This window comes from Pezoporus flaviventris, unplaced genomic scaffold (genome assembly GCF_033815535.1).
Source record: "Pezoporus flaviventris isolate CSIRO_AGI_PZ_B2104156 unplaced genomic scaffold, CSIRO_AGI_Pfla_v1 ptg000047l, whole genome shotgun sequence".
Classification (NCBI taxonomy): Eukaryota; Metazoa; Chordata; class Aves; order Psittaciformes; family Psittacidae; genus Pezoporus; species Pezoporus flaviventris.
In genome coordinates, this window is record NW_026892595.1 from 13258883 (window position 1) to 13279348 (window position 20466).

The window sequence follows — 20466 nt, forward strand, 5'->3', positions numbered from 1 at the left end:
ACAATACAATGAGAAATGTCAGTATTTATAGAATGGATGTTCCTCCCATATTATACTGAAAGTTTGCCTTTGATAGACCCCATCATCTGGGGTCATCTGGATCCAGTGTATGTGTTATGCCTAACTAATGTACGTAAGCAGCTTTCTTCCCAGAGCAGGTTAGGCTGTGGGGCTTTTTTCTGTAATAATTTTCCTGATGAAAAAAAAACATGCATTTTCATTGAAATAAAGTCCTCCAGGAGAAAATTGAAATCTTGCCTTAAAAAATTAAAAAAAAAAAAAAAATCAGTTTTCTGACAGGAAAACTGAACAGATAGAGTCCTACTACCTGGAAGGCTCCTGCCATTCTCACTTTGCAAGAAAGAATAAGCTTGACAAGGTGCTCAGCTAGAAAAACGGCCCTGTTTCAAGTATGCCCAAATGGAACACATTCAAAGTTTCTTTCCTCCCATTTGTTTGAGAGTGATTTCTTTCCACAGAGCAGAAACTCCATTTTCCAGATGCTCAGTCCTTGAGCCCTTGCTCCAGTTCTGGCAATGAGCTTCTCTGTGGCACAGGTCATGCTGCTTTCCTTTTCTCCTCTGAAGAGAGGTGAGAAGCTGTGGCCTCCAGAGCACCATTACTGGTGTCAGTGGCATATTTCCAGGCTGAAGAGTCAGAAGAGCCAAAATGTAATACTGGTGACCATGGTGTCTCCTCTGGGATTGCTGCCCAAGGCGAGCCCTTGCTGCAGCCTTGGCTAGCCCTGCTGTTTCAGCCACACTCCAATGTACAGCAGATGTTCTTCAGCTGCCGCTTTGCTGCAGGGCAGTCCCACAGCTTGATTCGTCCCTTAGAGAGATAGTACCTCCCCTTCTGACCTTCTGCGTCAGCCTATACGCTTGCTCCTTGGCAGCCTGATAAGGAGTTTCTTGTAACAGTTATTGAGCCCATGCCTAATAATTCAACTGAATGGTACAACATTCCTGCCTGGGCCCAGTGCCGGGCTGCAGCCTCATGAAAAGGAGATCTCTGGATGCTGATGGGTAATTGGTTCAGTTAGAGAGGAGTCTAAGGATTTGATCATGTGCTGCAGCTGTTTGCATAGTTTGTCTGTTAGATTGCCTGCCAAAATGATTACGAAGCCCTTGGATTTTCTGATGGAGGCCAAAAGGTCTGAATAAATAAATAAATTACGAAACAAATATCTAAGCAGAATGAGAGCAAGCGCTTTCTTCGCAATAAGGAGGTGGGAGGGAGCCCAGTCCTCCGTTTTTAGAGTCTTATGGGACTGGAATGGCTAAAAAATTGTTCCAAAATTCAATTGTCTTGCACAGTCAAGGGAGTACCTTGCCTCATATAGCCTGGGGAAGAATCTTCCCTTGATTTGCAGCAGTTTAGGATAGCACAGATGACAAAAAGGCACTTAGACAAGAAACATTATCTCAGAGATCAGAAGAGAAACTGTGTCTCTTGAGATCCGTGTTCAGCTTCAGTTTCACTTGCCCAAATTTGTGTGAGAGCAAAATGTGGTTTGAGAAGTTCAGAATGCCCTGTGAAAACACACAGCTGCTCCCTTCATTTAGAAATGAAAGACAGCTCGGAAAACACCGCAGTAATTCTAGTGGTCATGGTTCTGCCTCCCTCAATGAGTTACAGCTGGCCAGGCACTCGAATTTCCTGCGAAGCTCTGCTCTGAACCCAGACCCACAGGGCAGCGCCGCATGAAGGGATTGCCATAGTAACCACTCTTTGTGTCTTGCAAAACTGACGGACTGTTTCAAGGGGAAATTACATAGAAATGTGACATTTGCAGTCATAGCTCTTTGAGTCCATAGCTCTTTAGAATGGTTTTTAATTTGTCATCACTAAAGCTAATGGCTGATCGTTGAATATGAGTCTTAACACAGTAAAAATATTTCTATTCAGAGCACAGATTCATGGTCTCCACATTGAGTCATTCTTCACCATTCATATTTTTCTGGTGTAAGGTTTCCATGGCTTTAAGCCACAGAAATATGAATAGTATATACCACAAAGCTGTCAAAGGAAGTATTATTAAAAAATCTAATTGAATCTGACTTGATTTAATTTTTCTGAACTTAAGCCATGAAAGAATGTGTAAAGCTCTCAGCCTGGCTTGGAGGAAGGTCATAACTGTAATATTGGTCATGGATCAGCTGATCTGTCTGTCAGATGGTCCTTCAAGCGTTACATTTGGAAAGAATACAGGTGGATGTTCAACTTCTTAACATCTGTTCTTTATGACAATTTCATGTCTGATATCAAATACATCTGATCAGAGCTTTGCAAGAACTCAACAGTGTGTCTGTAATCAGAAACTTTCAAGCTTTTCCGGTTTCCCCCAGAGAAATCATACCAAAAGGAGCGATAGTTCTCAGGTTCCAATACACTTCTCATGCTCTGAGCCTTTGGTTGTATTAGAGGATTGAAAACCTTGAAGATTCATGGTCAGCAGCCATAAAATAGATCATGAAATATTTCTGCAATTTGCCCCAAACTTCTGGCTGAACTACACTCTGTTCATTTTTTATGAAGAAAAGACATTCAAACTAGACTGTCTGCTTGAGGATTTGAAACCATTTGTGTAGATTTCTTGCCCCCAACTATGTCTTAGATCAACAAGATGATTTCTGAAGGTTCTGCAAGACCAGGATCTCGAACAGAAAAGATGAGAGTTTAATTACTCATTCCCATATGTGGGTCTGCTAGAAAACATGTGCAAAAATTAGTAGCTAGCATGGTTAATCATTATTTACTGTAATATCATACTTCTACGCTATGGGTGTTGGGTGTAAGAGAATTCTTAGTGGAACCAGAGATATTTGGAGAACAGATTTGAATGGAGAGCAAAGACAAATAAACCTTAGCTGTTTCTCTAGAGATTGTAGTTTTGATTTTTTTCTATGGAGAGAACTTTACGGTGATGGCTTCAGAACAAAAAAAAAGTTGTTGTTGAAATTCTGAAAGGAAGCATGCCAAAAAATCACAATGAGAATGTTCAGACATAGCATTTGTGCCGGTAATTTGTGTTAGGACGATGTGATCTGTGAGACAGAAGGTCAGATGAACTGTGGCAAAGTGATAAAAAAGACGCAAGGGTTGCTGTTTCACTAAATTTTAAGAACTCTAGTAACGGAAGTCGACATAAATAAAGAACTTCTAACTTCACAACAGCTAGAAATCTGATATTATAAGTCAAAGGCAATTTAGCTAAAATGTCTCATTTTTACCAGCTTTGCAAAAATTGTACTCCACACCCTGGAAAAATGACACTGAGCAGTGGGATATTTGGTGAGGAACACTGATGTGGATTCAGTGTGATTTACTGGATTTGGACGAAGTCACAAAATTAGAATTTGAAAAGCCCTTTAAACCAGTTTTGAGACAACTAATGTAAAGAGGCTTAAAAAGCCTGTATTAAATGTTTTAATTTAAATGTGAGAATGTTACTAGCTTCAGAAGTCATATACTAGGAACACTAAGGAATACTTAGTCAGTAGTTAGGAATATTTCCTCAGCAATCTGGGGGGTTTTCTTGTTGTTGTTTTGTTGGGGCTTTTTAGATCAGTGATGTTTTAAGAGTGGGATGGGGGATTTCTTGCCTGTATTTGGGGAACAGAAAGATTTTCAGGCTGCCAACACACTGTCTGTCAAAATACCATCACATAGACTATGATTAGGTGATCAAACAAAGTGTTTCTAAGTACAAAAGTTCAGAACGCAGGGCTCAGTCCAAAGCAGGATAAGGTCATGAAATAATAAATAAACACATGTGAAGTTTGCCTTGTGGTTTTTGAGGCTTTACTTTGGGTTTGGGTTTCAGTTTGTCACCACTGTGGGAGGCCCTGGTGATGCTGACTGCTTGGTTTTCTCTATCACAAGCTCAATCAGTCCTGAAATCATCTGAGTGCAGTCTTAAAGAAATGGAGGGAAACAGAGCTGTCACCAAGGGGTTTGGAGGCACTATCAGGCTCAGTGCATGGTCAAATCAGGCAGACATCCTCTTTTTCTTTCTATTTCGGTTCGTTGCCATTTGCCCTTTATCTTCTTCCCCAACAACCCCCAGTACACACCAAAACAGAAACAGCAAACCCTTCCTACTGGACACAGTGTGCAGCCAGGTTTAAAGACATATTGCAATTATATTTGCTCATCATTTCCTACAAATCTCTCCATGATCCCCAGAGCTCATATTGCTGTGCAAAGGTGGCCAGTGTGAGAAGTCTCACTGTTTTTCATTTGACATCCTGTACAAGACATTTAGAATTGGGAGCTGCTCTTTACTTACTCAGATGTTTTTTGCTTCATTTCAGCTCTATGATGGGCCTGATCTACAATCCAACCTGATAGGCACTTTTTGTGGACAATCTCTTCCTCTGGCAGGGCGCACTACAGGGACCAGCCTTCATGTGGAGTTTTATTCGGATGGACTGAATGCTAGAAGTGGGTTCCAAATGCTGTGGAATGTTAATGGTAAGTTAGCCAGGTTTCCTCTGGGAAAGATATGTTTCCTTCTTCCCTGTTTGTGTAATGGAGTCACAGCTTATGCCACCCTATGCCATCTAAGTAGAAATAACCCATTACAGCTCTAAAAACATTGCATTTCCTCATAATTCCTGACATACTTTCCCAGTGGATGTTTCTGCACATGCACACCTTTGACATCACCTCATCAGGGACTGAAAGCTGTAAGTGAAATATACTTTCATTTGCAGGAGTAGGCACAGGGATGAGCGGCATCTGCAGAATTTCTGTGCTAAACAGGAGATAATGTGCTATCAGAGGGGAACTGTGGGTGACGTGGGCTTTCTAATGGGAAACACTGAGCCCTCAGTTTGCCCCATTCCTATAGACTTGCATTTCATTTTCTGTGCAGGCTTCTCTTCAGTTTTATTTAGTGGTGCTTGTTCTCTTGGGTAGTGCATTCACTTCCAGCTGCCCCTCACCCCTCTTCTCTGCATGAAATAACACTGGCCAAGGCCTTGGGTGTTTTTCTCTTGTTCTTGCATGTCACAAAGACCATCATGGGCCTTATTAAATAGGCAAGCATGCGTGCTAATTATAAACAAATCTGTTAATGACTGTACAATTGCAAACTATGTTTTCAGTTTCTACATAAGTGAGGCTACAAATGCAACTTTTTCACTCTGCTTATTTAACAGCAATATTGGGCTGTAACAAGATTAAATCGTGTGCCATTGTGCATCCCATCAAATAGGACCCAACCTTGAAAATAATTAAATCGCCACAGTTGCCCTGTCTGCCTAATCAGTTCACACCATTCAGCTTTGGCAGCATTGTAAAGCAGCTGAAATCAGCTGCAGAGGCCCCACTGTGGGTTGCTGAGGTGTATGGCATGCTGTATGTTGTTTGAATAGGAGCTCCTCCATGCTACCACAGACTGCTGGCATTTGCGGGCTCCCAAAGGGCTCTCGTTGGCTAGACAGGGGTGTTTTGTATTCAGTGGAGGTCAAGGAGCATTTCTGGGCAAAGGAGGGACATACGAGGGAGGAGTGAGATGTGTGGCAGGAGCCAGCAGGGGAAGTGCTGCAGCACAAAGGTACATTCTTGTGCTTCGAGGTGATGTCATTCTGGGACTGCACAAAAGAAGAAAAAGTGGAGGCTTTTATGCACAGCCAGATGACATCAGCTCCATACAGTAGCCATGGTGCTGGGCTGACTCGTTTTTCTAAAGCTCCCAAAGCTTTCCAGAATCTGCCTGCCTGGTAACCTCTCTTGGGCTTTCCCCTCACGTCCCCTTCTAAACACTTCCCGGACTCTCCAGCCCTCTCCCACCCCCCTGTACTCTTTTTCTGCACTGACACATTCGCTTCTCTGTCAGACAGCATTGCCCCTCTGCTAAGTCCTGGACTTTAAACTGTGGCCTGACCCTGCACAGGGCTCAGGCTGCTAATGCAGGGCTGAGTCTAAGCAGCAGAGCAATATCTGTGGGCTCAGATAGGCTTGGCTCCTAGGGAATGTCACTGCTGGCTCTGAACATCACAGCTGTGGCTCCCTATAGCCTGTAATATATGTGCAAGTTCTTCCAGAGCTGACTACAGTTGTCTTTTTGTTCATTGCAGGCACCTCCTTTTTTTGTCAGTCTGTGTAATGTGCAGATAGGTATTCCTCTTGCCCTCGATGGCTGCATTGTCTGGGTATATACCATTGCCCTATCCTGGATAAAATTAGATATTTTCCTGTGGTAAGGGTGCTATATTTGCTTCTCCCTTCTGAAAAACTTTCAAATGCACAAAAAAATCCCTCATTGGAGAAAGTCTCCTTGTCTAGGGGAACTCATCAGGAGATGCAGCCTTTGAGTTGGGTATTTCTTAGGCAAATCCCCAAGAGAATCTAAAACTGGATCTGGTAACATCTCACCTGACAAGAAAATAGCAAGGCTATAAATATTGCTGAGAGAAGAGCTTTTACTTCTGCTCAAGTGACAAATGTGCACTCTAGAGTTCAAGCTGCTGTGAACTATTTTTTAGGCTGTCCATGTGCTGGCAGTGGTGAAGCATCTCTGAGATATATATCAAGGACATTCACATGCTTTCGTGATAAAAGAGAGCAGCACTTACATTTGCCACTATGTGCCTGATACTATGTTAACTTCAGACACTCTTTCTGGCAGTTCTGCTTGTAGTTACAGGCTGATTAAAAAAAGCCAAAAGCTTACTTCATTGATAACTAACGTGAGGAGCCCTTCCTGCCACACATGACACAAATTTAAAGTGTTCTGATTTGAAATATTTGCATCTGATCTTTCCAGTTGCTGAGCCACTGTTTTTCGGTTGCTGAGTTGCTGAAGGAAATCCAGTCTTTAGGCTTTCCCAAAAATAGAATTAGTAACTGATTTTAGGAAAACGATGTTACTTATGCTTAAAAGTGTCCTATATAATTTAAATTGGATGGAAAGCTGTAATGTATAGGATTCAGCTTAAACATGGTTGTGGTTCTGAAATAACGCTGTTCATCTGAGGTAAAGGCCTTTCATTGATGAGGCTGTGGTTTGGCTAAACCACTAATATTTTCTTCTGCAGCCAAGGCCTCAGTAGGAATATTCACTAGAGGAAAGTTTGAATCTGCAAGTTGTCCATTACACTTCTGCTGTTTATCAAGAAGCTTAATATAGGCAAATAAATTTCGGGGCATATATTGGCCCTTTGAGAAAGAACAAACTCTTGGTAACAGTCTGGATGCTGCAGAAGGCGGCACACCAAGTGAACTGCTTTCCTTAAAAAAAAATAAATAAAAAAATCAGGAGGCCAAAAGGACAAAGGTCTCTCAGTGCAAAATTACACCAGTGACAACTGCCACTATCTGGGAAGACACATATTTCCTAGACCCGTCACTTACCTTATTAAGCAATGCGTGTGTGGGAGCTGACTGCTTTTTATATATATCTGCATGTCACTGGAAGCTTACTCATTTTGCTGCTTGATTATCAGTAGAGCTTATAAATGTAATTGGCTCTTCTCAGCATAGTCAGAATTTGTGCCCACTATGCTATTTTGTTACATACTAATTCCCCCTCTAAAAAAGAAGCAAAGAACACTATTGAGAAAAGAATTACATAGCCCCAGAGTATTGTACTGTTCATTTCCTTCACCATAATGTTCTTCCTGCTGTGTTTCCTTAGGAAATGTTTGATGGACAGGGTATGGAGAAAGCCACTTAATTCATGAGAAGTTTACATTAATCTGGGTCTGTATTTTCAGAAGATGAAAATTGTTAGAAGGCATACAATAACTAAAGACTGGGGTTTCCAGTATGTCTGTCAGGTGAAGTGTGAAATAGTTTCTTAGTTCTGCAGAGAAGCACAACAGAAACAGAGATTAGATTAAGATGCAGAAGTCATTCACAGCAGACATTTGCCAGGCATCGGTTAGGATTGCTGGAGAGAATATTGCATTGCAGGGCAATGAAGGGGCTGAGTCCCAGATTTTCTAATCCTGAATCATAGCTATGTTGTTGATTTTTTGTTCAGCCTTTGAGAAATTGCCATTTGTTCGGTTTTTGAAGTGACTATTCCTTTTCAGTGCCTTTCTGACACATTAAGTCTAAGGAAGCACAGGGTCTGATCTTTTGAAGTCCTGAGCAGTTGTTTTGAGTTGTGGATGCTACCCTGTTCAGAGCTAGCTTTTTGTATTGCAGTCTGGCTATTAAAATCATGGACATGTTCTCTGTGAGAGATAAGAATTAATTCATTTCTGTTTCTTCCACAAGCTGGAACTTCTCCCACCCCTCCAAAATAAAATATAAGAATAGAAATCAAAATGTTCTTAAAATGCTTGTTGCTGAACAGTTCAATCAATGTTAGAAAATGTTTTGGGTTTATGCTTTTTTTTAACACTGAACACTGGCAGCTGATATGGGAACTATGGTCATTTACTATCTATCTTGGAGGATTCAGCTCCTGTTTAAATGCCTAAATTTGCCTTTATGTCTCTGGGCTCCAGTAGTCTATCTACTTGTAATAAATCCTACTGCATTCAGACTGAAATATGTTGAAGGAAGCTGCTAAAACAATAACCAAAGCTACAGAAGGGATTAACAAATCAGAAGGAAGAAAAAACCAAACAAAACAAATTCTCACTTGAATTTTTACTCTCTTGCATAAACCCTCACCACAAAAATAATCCCAGTTGCTCCACTTATGAACTCAACTTACTCAAGAGAACAAAAAACTTCAGAATTGAATCAAAGTTATACTTCATGCAAGTATGAGTGTAGTACAGGCAAGTATTCATTCTACATGCTTTTTGCAGCCAGAGTCAGTTAACACTTACTGAAATATTTTACCATGAGCACAACAAATGGAACTCTGAATCCTTTTATTTTCCTAACTCTGATTTTACAGAAGCAGTGCCACTTTAAACTTTATGGAGGGGATTTTTCTAGCATGTGGCTTAAACATACCCCTGAATAAATCTTAAAACCTTTCAAATAATAGAGGTTTCCACAGATTACTACTTCTCTATTCAGCTATAATTATTTATGATAATAGGGATTCTTCTTTGGTTAATGAACACCATCTGCTAACCAGACAGGCAATAAGTAATATGGAAAGATCTATAAATCATCCCTTGCACAATCTTCAATGACTACTTCGAGTTTTATCCAGAGGAAAGCAAAGTCACCAAATACATGTTTCCTGAGCTTTCTGTTTGTTGTCTGATTTCCTAGCAACTAACACCATGTCAGGTAGTTGTTTTAAACATTTTTCAAGGGAATTCTGGGACCTTTGCACTACTAAAAGAGTATTTCCCCTCCTTTTTTTCCCCTCAGTTTAACTGCTGGGCTGAAGTTTCCAAAATGACTGCACAAAGTGAGCATATGCCACATGCAGCTCTGCTGCGAGAAACTTTTTGGCAATGCAGCTGTCGATCTGTCTGTCCACATAAAGCAAGATGGTGTGTTTCTGCGCTGAGAAAAACTTTTAAAGATGTTTCACTAGGAACATAATGGTTTCAGGTTATCTGCTATTATTTCAGTGAGAGCTGAAGTCGTGCAGCAATTTATAGGTTCTGCTTCCGCATTTTTATTTACCCCTAAAGGCCAAATAGTTTTTACTTTGTTGTCATAAACAGCACAAATCCCATTTATTTGAGTAGAAGCAAATTGTAATCTGATGTTTGCAGGCAAATGTAAACATTAGGAGAAGGCTTGTAGTCATTTAATGGTGATGTCAGAGATGGAAGAAGTTTAATTAGCTGAGAAGTTTACATTTCCATTTAAACTTGTCCAATTTTAAAATCTTAATAAAGCAGGAAGGCTACTTTTGTAGGAAAATGACATTCCAGGTTAAATCAAAATGTATTTCTTCACTTGCTCAAAGAATAGGAAAAGGATATCGTACATGCTAATGCATGCTTCAAAAAAGCAGCACTGGCATTTCTCCTTGAAGTCTTCCCTTTAAATGCAAAATTCATATGTATATTCATGTATGTATACAAATGAACAGACATCTGCATCTACTTCTGTGTCTTCAGCCTGAACACCATTCGTATGAATGTAATTTGTTTGCTATATTTTCTAATTATTTTAACTATCTACCAAGGCAGATTTCAAAGCCTAAAATAAGCATCTTAAGGCAGGGAATCTGTCTCACAGGTAATGCACAAACAGTGTGAAAAATACCTGCACTTTAGTTTTCCTTCGTGGCTTGTATCTGTGATCCAATCACAGAAATGCATAATGCTACAAGAATTTTGTGGGTAATGAAGACACTGGATAAATCAGGGATCAATTCTAAATTCTCCTTTTTAAAATATTCAAGGCAAAATGTTTGTGAATAGCAATGTTCCAGGAACTGAAATACAAGGTGCAATGTTGGCTAATAGACGTTTGTTTCTCATTTTGAAATGACATTCCTGGGCAATTCCTTTCATTTATTTATTTATTTTCCATTCTAAGCCTGGAAATCTTTCGCATACAATGTTTGTAAGCATTTCAACAAGTTTTTCTATTGTAATTGAGTTTAAAGGCAGGAACATTTGTTTTAATCTCTGAAATTTCTGTAAATATTTTGTTAAAATCATCTAGCATCTCTATTTTAAAAAATGTACAACAGAACTGATCCCTACCTCATCTGTGTAAGAGCAGGAACGTGATGTATAGACTTTCTGCCAGTTGGCCAGAGACTTCAGAGATTATGTTTCTGCTCTGATATGGAGGTTTCTGCTTGCATATGCAGGTCACTCAATATAGTTCAGGTGTGAAGTTCACATATTTGCAAAGATCAGTGAGTCCTTTTTTTACCTGTTAATAGTGAATACTTAGGCACAAACTCAAGGAATTTTGATTTGTTTGCAAACAATTGAAAAATGATTGGCAACATGAGTTCAGCACATTCATTATAAGAACTGAATCACAGAGATCTACGCTTTACCTCCAATTTACTGGAGCACTTAAGAATCACTTCTCTTGTAACAAAAAGCTTTTCCTGGGAACATTTAGAGTTGGAAGAAAAGGAATGGCACATTAAAGACAGCTTGACATTCTTATTCATGTGCTTCACATACCCCATCCAGAGAATATTGACTGAGCTCAGAGAAAATATAAACCACTCTGGAGAGGGAGCATGAGTGATCTGAATGCTACCTGCAAGGGTTGCACAGAAAGTAAGGTCTGTGCCTCAAAGCACAGCACACAAACTTTCCACTTGTCTGAGCCATTTTAGGTTTAAATAAAAACCATGTCTTTGTGGCTATCAGGAAATTCTTAGTAGGAGAAGCTGAGTCATAACTGCCTGTTTAGTTTTAAAATGTTCCCAGCTTTCTTCAGGCTGAGATAAATAGCAATTGGCTTTGCTCTTGCCTGATGAAACTCCCCTGCCTTCCCCTTCCCACCCCCTCAGGACTCCAGCCATCAAGTCGGTTGTGAAATTGTTCTGTTTCCCAAGCTGGAGAGGCTGCTTTCCCCTCCTGAGGTCTGTCCTCAGCAGCTGTGTCATTCCTGCTGCTGAGAGAAAAGAAAGGGAGTTAAGTCCCCCTGCAAATTCAGCTGTTAAGGCTCTCCCCCTGCTGACACCTCTTTTTTTCTCCAGTTACAAAACCCCAATGACCTGGCTTTTTTTGAGGAAACTCAGGCCATCTTCTGATGGCACTGGGGAAAAAATGGGGTGGTGGGTGACACTGAAGCTTTCTTCCTCTCTGTCTCTTTGCTGAAATGTTCATGGATATCAAAGTTTTAGGAGTTTAACATTTACCCAGCAGTGCTGGCAGGCCTCAAGGGAGTTAAGCGTATTACCTTTTTCTGTTTCTCTCTCCAGAGGGACTGAAGGCAGGATTGGTTTCAAATACACTTAAAAGCTTCTTTTATTTCTTGATTGAGGGTTATGGAGGCCTCCTCAGGGTTATGGAGCATCTTGGGCAGTAAGGTGGGGAAAAAGGGAGAAGACCTGAGCCTGTACCAATTCATCTGTGAGGTCAACATTGGTTATGTAAAGGTTTTCCTGGGTTATAGCTAACGGTGTTCAACTGTGGGAATTCCTGTGTTTAAAAGGTGGTTTTCCATGAGTACTGGGTGATAGACAGAGATATGTGTTACCTTGCTGGCATGGCTGGACTTTATTTAGATGACACTGATTTAGCTTAAAATAGCTTATTGCTTTGCTCCCTTGCAGGCCTGCTGCTCTTTCCTCTCATAGTCCTAGAAGTTCTAGGCAAAGCCAGGCAAAGCCAAACTCAAGTTTCCAGTGAGGGGTTGAAAGACCCCATGGTAGATACGATGGCAAATGCTTCTGGGGATGAGCAGTCACTTTTCCATAACCACAAGTTTGTCACAGAAGGTGCTGAAGAAAATATCTGCATTTAATTTAAGATCTTGATTTATAGCTTCCTGAAGAAAAAAAAAAAAAAGTGTTAAACAGAGCAGTGGCCAAAGATATCTTGTTGAAATTATGCATAGACTAAATAGAGCTTAGGGGAGTTTCACACATCTGTGTAGATTAGTTGAGCAGGTGAGAAGGGTAGTTCATTTGGTTTATGTTATAAAATATCTCCTGTAACTGAAAGTTCTGATATGGATGCTATTTATCACTTCTGACATACCCAGAGGCAGTATTTGCTTCTGGGAATACAGAGCTCATGGTTTATTAGATGGTTTTAAGTATTTGGGGGCTTTTTTGCTATGTGACAGAACCTTCCCTCTGGAGATGAAGCCAAAGAGATTGATGGAGTGTGGGCTTTACTTACAATGCTTGAGTGACCCCATAAAAGCTGTGTAAGCAAAAGATTAGCTAGTCCCTAAATGAAGCACTTGAGGGCTTGTAATGTAGAGAGGGGGAAAAAATGCTGCTGCAAGGAAGAGCGACACACACACATAAAAGCAGATCAGACCCACAATTCCCTTGTTTTCTGCAGGTGACAGATATAGATCCACCCTCCTGGCTTCTGTAAAGGTGAGGTTTCACCATGAATGCACCTAAGTTTTCCCTAACACTGGGAAGGGCTTTTGTCCTTCCCACCCTGTTAACACCTGCACCCAGGGATGGGGTCAGGGAAAGTGTCTTCCTTTAAATTCAAGGAAAGGAGAACAGTGCCACATCTCCATAAAACAGTGCCAAAACTGCAGTCTCAGGTGTTCAGCTGCTTTGTGCTGTCAAATCAGGGCCTGCATTTAATCCATTGTTTTGCATATTTTAATCGTTTAAATCTAGCTCATAATATCCAAGGACTTAATCACCCAAGGGGCTGAGGAGTGAGTTTAGGACAATAATTTCTTACCTGAAAAGAAAATACTTAACTTTTCAAACATGCCATGTCTTACAATTGCACAGTTACAATTGAACAAAAAGAACATTAAATCTACCAAATGTCAGAAAGCCAGTCTATCCATTGTGACTTGGCAGCTTATGATCACACTCCATGGGTTGAGGGAAATTGCATTGTCTTTCATTTTATGATTTCTAAAGCACTGGGAAATGGCATTTTTACAACAATAGGAAGCCCTCCCCATGATAACTTAGTTTGTGTATTAGTTGAGGTCAAGAACAGTTAAGGAAGGATCTGGTTCAGCTTTCTAGAGCTGAGCTAAGCTAGAGGCCAATAATAATAAAAAAAAAAAAAAGTCTTTTTTTCTTTTTCTTTTTTTCCTCTGAGCCACAGTTTCTTCAGCTTTCAAATCAGATGCTGAGGTATGGTGAGAAACATGCCAAACCATGAGGCGAAGTGCTCACTGCTTGGGAAGTGCCAGCAGGTCCACCCTGCCATTTCTGAGTTCCTTGCTAGACTTCAGTTCCCTGTGATAGAGCAGATCCTCAAACCCATTATACACATTTGTGCATGAAATGGATGATAATGCCTGTCCTCATTGCAGAGCTGTTGGTGAGATTTTCCAGAGCCTCACTGATGGGCTGCTTTGTTGTCTTGTCAGGTTGTGGAGGAGAACTCTCTGGCCCTTCTGGTTCATTTCACAGCCCTGGCTACCCCAACAGATACCCAAACAATAGGGAATGCATCTGGTACATTCACACAGCACCTGGCAGCAGCATCCAATTGACCATTCACGAATTTAAGGTTGAATATCACCCAGACTGCAACTATGATGTTTTGGAGGTAAGAAAATTAGATTTACTCCTCAAAAAATACATGCTTTACTCCTCAAGAAGTTACACGCTTTTTTGTCTGGAGAAGATAACCCCAAGAACTGCCGGAGCAGAACAAAAAATTCTACTGCAATTTCCCATTTCTGCTGTGGTTACAGTTAGATCCCACAGGTGTTGTCACAGAAGCCACAATGTTCTCAGTATATTTTGCTTTTATGCCTTTGGAGTCTGTATACCTTAATGAATAATGATGCTAGGCACTGTACACTTCCTAACAAGAGACAAAACTGCCTTGAAAAACTCAGTCTTGTAAAGTCCACTTTTCACAAAGAACTAAGTAATAGGGTGCTGTACCATGGAGATTAAATTTTTTGATGTAAAGGGAGATAATGGATCACTGAGGGGTAACTAAGGTGAGACTTTGTGTAGGACCTTTCAAGGAAAGAGGGAGGTTTATAACTCTGAGCACCGAAAGCTATGAAGATTCCTTTTACACATTAAAAAGAGTAAAGAAGAGGCAGTGTCCTAATCAGCTTAGGGTGGTGGACAAGGAGAAAAAGGACCTTTCTAAGGGTTTACTGACCTTTCAGAGACCCATGAAACTAGATGGTCTTGTTATATACAGTATCTTTGTGCTCATGCTGGGAAGCCTCCAGGTGACCAGTCCCAGCTAACCGATTTGAATAGACTTCCACTGCAGGAAGAAGGGTTAGGAAATAATTTCATGGAAAATTCTTTAGAAGTATTGATTTTCTAGATCACGCTCACTAGAGACATTTGATGTCACTAATGGAGGGGCAGTTGTTGGGTCTTTCAATGTTAATACAATGGTGACATTTAAATGTTTTTGTAATGAACACAAAAGATTTATTAAGAGATCTTATATCACTTCACTGGGTCCTTTCTACTCTTCTGCTGGCTGATGTGATGTGTGACTGGCATACAGCTGGACAGCTTTCTGTCCAGCACCTACACATACTCACTGCTGCCTATTCTGACCTTTGTAGCTTTGATTCCTCCTTAATGTGCACTCATCAGCACTATTCCTGGAAGACTTAACTCAGATCCTAAATATACAGCTGCTGATAGATGATTGCTAAGCATTTGTATGAGTAGAAGAGATGTATAACTAAACTCCAGCTTTTCGGTCTGAAGCAGGCTTCCCTAGAAATGGAAATCGACCAGATGGACACTGTGCTTTGGGACTTTTGTAGGATCTGGGAGTAATGAAATTGTTCCATGAATTCTCTAGCAGCAGCACTGACAAGTATGACTGTATGTCACATTCCTGACACCAGTGCCTGTGGGTAGGTGGCCTGTGTTGGCTGGTTTGGGTTTTGATGAAGCCTGCTGTATTGAAGCTTCATTGCTCTTTGTGCCTAAAATGACAAGATTGAAGCTAATCTGCCTGTGAGCTTCAGTTTTGTCTCTGTTGCCCAAAGGAATCCATTAAACAGCTACAAATATAAGTCTGCTATAGTTGACCATTTCTTGACTAGTGCAAGGACAATGCCTACATCTGCAGGTGGGCACGCAGGTGCTACTGTGATCCAGTAAGCGTAGAGATGGCTGGCAACCATCTGCTTGACAATCTTTTGACTAGTGGGGAGGGCTGTCCTAAAACCAGTGAGTGGGTTGCCAGACATGAACTGCTTAAAGAATTTGTTTAAGAGGATTCTGCTGTTTGCTGCTCTGTATCCCTGACCAAGGTATTCGCCTTAAGTTTGGGGTTTTCTTTCTTTACCATTTCAAATTTATTTGCTATGCTTTTAGTTCTTTGCAACCTTACTTATTCATCAGCACAAATGCCCACCTTGTTTGTTTGAACTTCCCTGCCTTCAGAATTGGCATGCCTCTAAGTTGCTTACCTCCTAACCTTGACTCATCCAGTTCCCAACACCTGTCTCTGATCTGCTGATAGAGAATCTAACATAAATCAACTTACTGGGGAAAATTGGTTCATGTCATAGTGCAAGATCAAAGCTTCTGCCTGGCAGCAAACAGCTTCCCCTGCCAAACTGCAGCTGTTTGGTGGAGTTCTATGCACCTTACCACATACATACTTTCTTTCTTTTGTTATAAAATTACACATTCACAGCATGATTGATAAAGTCTGCCCAAAACAGATGATAACTCAGATTTAGTGGGGGAAAAAACCTCAAATGTGGTTAACCATTTTCAGGAGCTGCTCTACATTGTCATCTCCTTTCCTGTAGCTGTCTACATAGGTCTGGGCTAACAACCACACACACAAATGTTTGAAAAGTGCTAGAAAAAAGAGATTCCTGGTGTGCCTTTGCCACAGTGTGTTTCAGTGATCAATAAGATTTCCAAACTTCTTTCACTCTCACATTGTTTTCCCAAGAATATCCTGTCTATCAGTTCTTCAGGTTTTAAAATCTGCTTTTTCTCAAAATTATTCTCCTGATTTCACTTTTTCCTCATCTCTGAATAGTTCTACCACTTCCTGTTTTCTTCCAAGCCAAATAACTTTCCAGTTTTAATAGGAAGTCAAAATCAGTACTAAAGTAGCTTTGCACCCTGCTATTCCTCCCTGTCCCATTAACACTCTCTACTCTCTGAAATAAGAAGCTGTCTTGTAATAAAAGTTCCCCAGTAATCATAAAACCTGCTCACCTGGATGCATTTAGCTTTTGCTTAGAAACACACTCATCCCTTTTTGAGGGCAGAGAATTGTAGGAACATTCTAAGAGATCTTTCCCATTACAGCACGTTTGCCACTAACTTTATATTTGTACCATCACTTCTTGACTATTTCTCTTGCGCATTTTTTCTGAAGCATATTTGTTCTTGTAAATCACAGCAGCTCTCTTCCTTCCCTTCCCTTTGCCAATGCCTCCTAAACAAGCTGTCCCTTCCATGTCAGTATCCCAGAACTGCCATATGTTTCAACAAGACTGTGCAACAATAGTTAAATAAAACTTTTGTGTGTGAAATCCTCAAGTTCTCCATGTGCCTTCTGCGTGCTCAAGTGTTTGGCATATTCTTCTTTTATCCTTCTCCTTGTTTCTTTATGACACTTACACTCATTCTCTCTTCCCTATCAGGTTCTATTCCATTTGCAAACATCCAGAATCAAAATTTAAATTGTTCTTAAAGATATTTTCTAGAAATGTTTAATGGAAATAGAAGTCATCAGTTTGGACACAAGGAAAATCTTTACATTTAAATGGCTTCTATTGAAAATACGTACGTAGAGAAAAATGAGCATGTCTGCTTTCTTGAATTATGACATCTTTCTTTAACGTGGACCAGATTTTTGTGATCTATGATTATATTCTGCCACAGCAAGATGTAGCTCTGAGCTGAAAAGGAGGGTACCCTGACAATCTATTTCACTTCCAAGTCTTTATTAGATGCTTTGGGTTTCTCATTTAAATATGAAGAAACATCAAGTATTACCATAATTCTTAAGTCTCTGTCAAAGCCAGTCTCTCTCTTTGCTGGTAGTTATATCTGAGTGGGGATCAGTTTTATTCCCAGAAAATCTGTGTCATGAGGGTGACCAACCGCATAAAAACAGCTTTCTGTTGCTCATAACTCTGGAATGCTGACTGTTAACAATAAATGGAGCTAACGGGGCAGAAGCAAATGATAAGAACAGATTAAAACCCGGGGCTTTATGGCAGTGTCGTGCATCTCTGCTATGCCATCCAACTAAATTTTATCTCTGGATCAGGTACTCTGGTCAGAGTAAATGTTTTTATTCTTATTTTTATCTGTTTGCAGCTCAGACATCCTGTGATTCTCTGTGAACCACACCCTGGAATTCATTCTTTCCATCCATTCTCTTTCCCTCTGCTTTTTTTCATGTGGTAACTATTGGTTTTCCTCTTTGTAGCCAAAAGTAACATTTTATTGGTTTTTGTCATGGAAACACTCTAACTTGTTTTTGTTCCAGCCCTTGTGAAAGCATCTGATTAATTGAACTGGCATAAGGGAAAAAAAGGAAAATACACTCTTAACTGTAGAGATCATGCCTTTGACTGAGCTTTTTATTTTGAAACTGTGCAGAAGGCCATTGCTGCACAGTTAACAATGCAAAAGAGACCCACAAACCTCAGATTTCTATCAGTATTTCTTTCCCATCTCTAATTGTCTTCCAATAGGTCAACTATAAGTGTTCATTTCTGAGGTAATACTAGAAGTCAGAAGTGTTTATGTCAGGGCTGGGTTTGGTCTCCTTGCCCATGGTGCGCAGATGTCCCCAGGGAGGCACCAGGGATGATATGAGAGGCTGGTCCATGGTGCTTATTAGATGCATATTAGGAATTCCTGCTGTTTCCTCTACCACATTGCTTCTCTGGGCTGGTTTAGGTGATTAAGAGCATGTGTTCCTGCTAGATCTCATGCTGTGGCTCTGACTCAGGGACTATACCACAAACACATTTTAAAATTCGCATTTTGAACAGACTTCTGACAAATGCAGCTGTCACTGAGCCCCACAAGCAGTCAAGCAGTAAGATTTTTCTGAAGGCACTGAGCTTGCAGCAGGCAAACATGCTTCTTCCTCAGACTGTGACTGCTTCATTACAGATTCTTAGTCTGAGCTGTGATTTCTTCCATACTGACTTCTCTTGAATGCCTCGAGATGATCCATTAGACATATGAACCATTATCCATTCAAGTCATGCAGTCTCCCTACAGAATGCAAAAAAAGTGCTGTCTCAGTCAAAACAAAAATCTTTAAGCTATTAAGCCTGTGTAATCAGCCACTAAAGCAGAACACAGTCTTCTGAGCATCTAACACACTGTGACATTCATAAAAGTTTAATTCCTCCTTCTTTCTTCTGGGGATGCAAGCTTCAGCTTCTGAGGTCTCACATTACTCTGGAGTCATTGAGTAGTTTTCCTAGTTAAAGAAAAATTCTTTCCATTATATCTGTAACGGCAGAGCAGTGTCAGGCACCATGAGCAGTTAAGTGAGCACACAATCAAGTTGCGTAGCAATGCAGTACACGTAGCCCTGGAGGTGGTGGGACTAGCTCAGCTATTTGTAGGACTTGCACAGATATTTAGCTTGGACAGAACACAAACTTCTTCTGCGGTTAAAAAGTATACGGCAGAGCTTATTAAAATATTGAGTTTCCCCTCATCTAGAAGTGATCAGAGGCAAAAGGGCCATATAGGAGGCTGGTTCTTACAGTACTATCATTTCTGAGGGAGATTGCTGGTTTTGACCTTTTTGATGTTTAACAGACTAATAAAATACTGGAGAAGGCTCGAGATGCCACTGGTGGGAAAACCCTGATGGGATTTCTTGCCTTATCTTCCTATTCCCTGCTTTTGTTGTTAGAACTTTCCACTCTCTAGTTTAGCTTTAGGATTTATACATAACATATGCTGATAAAATGAGAATCTATCACTAGTTAAGTTGCTGAAAGACAATAGCACACTCTTTATTCAGGGCATCTCTTTCATAGTTTTCTCATATGAGCTTACTGTGAAGCTGACTTTTGCAGCTGCTGTCCTACCGGGAACACACCAATGGAAGGCGGGAGACTCTTAATATCGGGTTGCCTTTCATTAGCATGCAAGAAGCCAAAAAATTCATCCACTGAAGGCAATAGGCACCAAAATCACTGGATTTGAAAATTGCACTGAGCAGGTGTGTTTTCTTCAGCTTTGAGGAGGAAGATTAAGGAAGATGAGGCAGTTCCACCAGTTATAAATGGGCTTAAACTAGAATCCCACACCCCGTCTGGAAAACAAGAAACAGGATGAACTAGGCTTTAGCACTGCCACCTAATTCACTTCAACTGGTTTTAAAATGCATTATAAACTACACGATATTGCTGGTGATGTTTGAGAGAGCGGTGGTTTTCTGGTTTATAACTGCCTGAGGCACAGTCTTCTGAGTAGGAAATAATTACTCTTAAAAGTCTTCTCTGGCAAATATGTATGATATACATCCTTGTTTCCCAAGAGTATTATCAAAATATTTAATTATATGTATTTATAATACACATGTATTATTTACTTCACCAAAATCCCATAGTTCAGATGTTGATTCTGCCATTGAAGTCAATAAAATTGCAATGTTTTTTGTTTCATCTGAAAAAGTTATAAAATCTAGCCTCAATTTAAAAATCAGTCTTAGCTGTGCCTTTAAACGTAAAGGGTGCAAAATATCAGCACATGCTGATACAGTTTGTTTGCAGAAGCACACAAAAAGTCTTGCTTTATACCGCCACAGAAACAAGGTGCCAACCCTGCAAGAATGGAGCAAAAAGAATGTGACAAAGTCCCCATAGCAGAAAATTCTTATTTAATGCATGGTTGTTTTGAAATCATCTAGAATTTCATACTTGTGCCAGGTAGTTCAGGTACCAAGTAAACCCACAGAGAAAATTACTAGCTACTTTACATTTCAAAATGTGGAATCACTT

At 40.3% G+C, this 20466-nt stretch overlaps 1 protein-coding gene across 3 annotated transcripts in view; it reads left to right on the top strand.

The window, feature by feature from the left end:
- CUBN (cubilin) overlaps nt 1-20466 on the top strand; it is a 398149-nt gene that overhangs the window by 51712 nt on the left and 325971 nt on the right. For all 3 annotated transcript variants that reach the window (XM_061468346.1, XM_061468343.1, XM_061468344.1), the window contains exons 28-29: nt 4317-4476; nt 13885-14066. In XM_061468346.1, coding sequence (XP_061324330.1) covers nt 4317-4476; nt 13885-14066 — 342 coding nt within the window. The remainder of the gene's footprint in view (nt 1-4316; nt 4477-13884; nt 14067-20466) is intronic.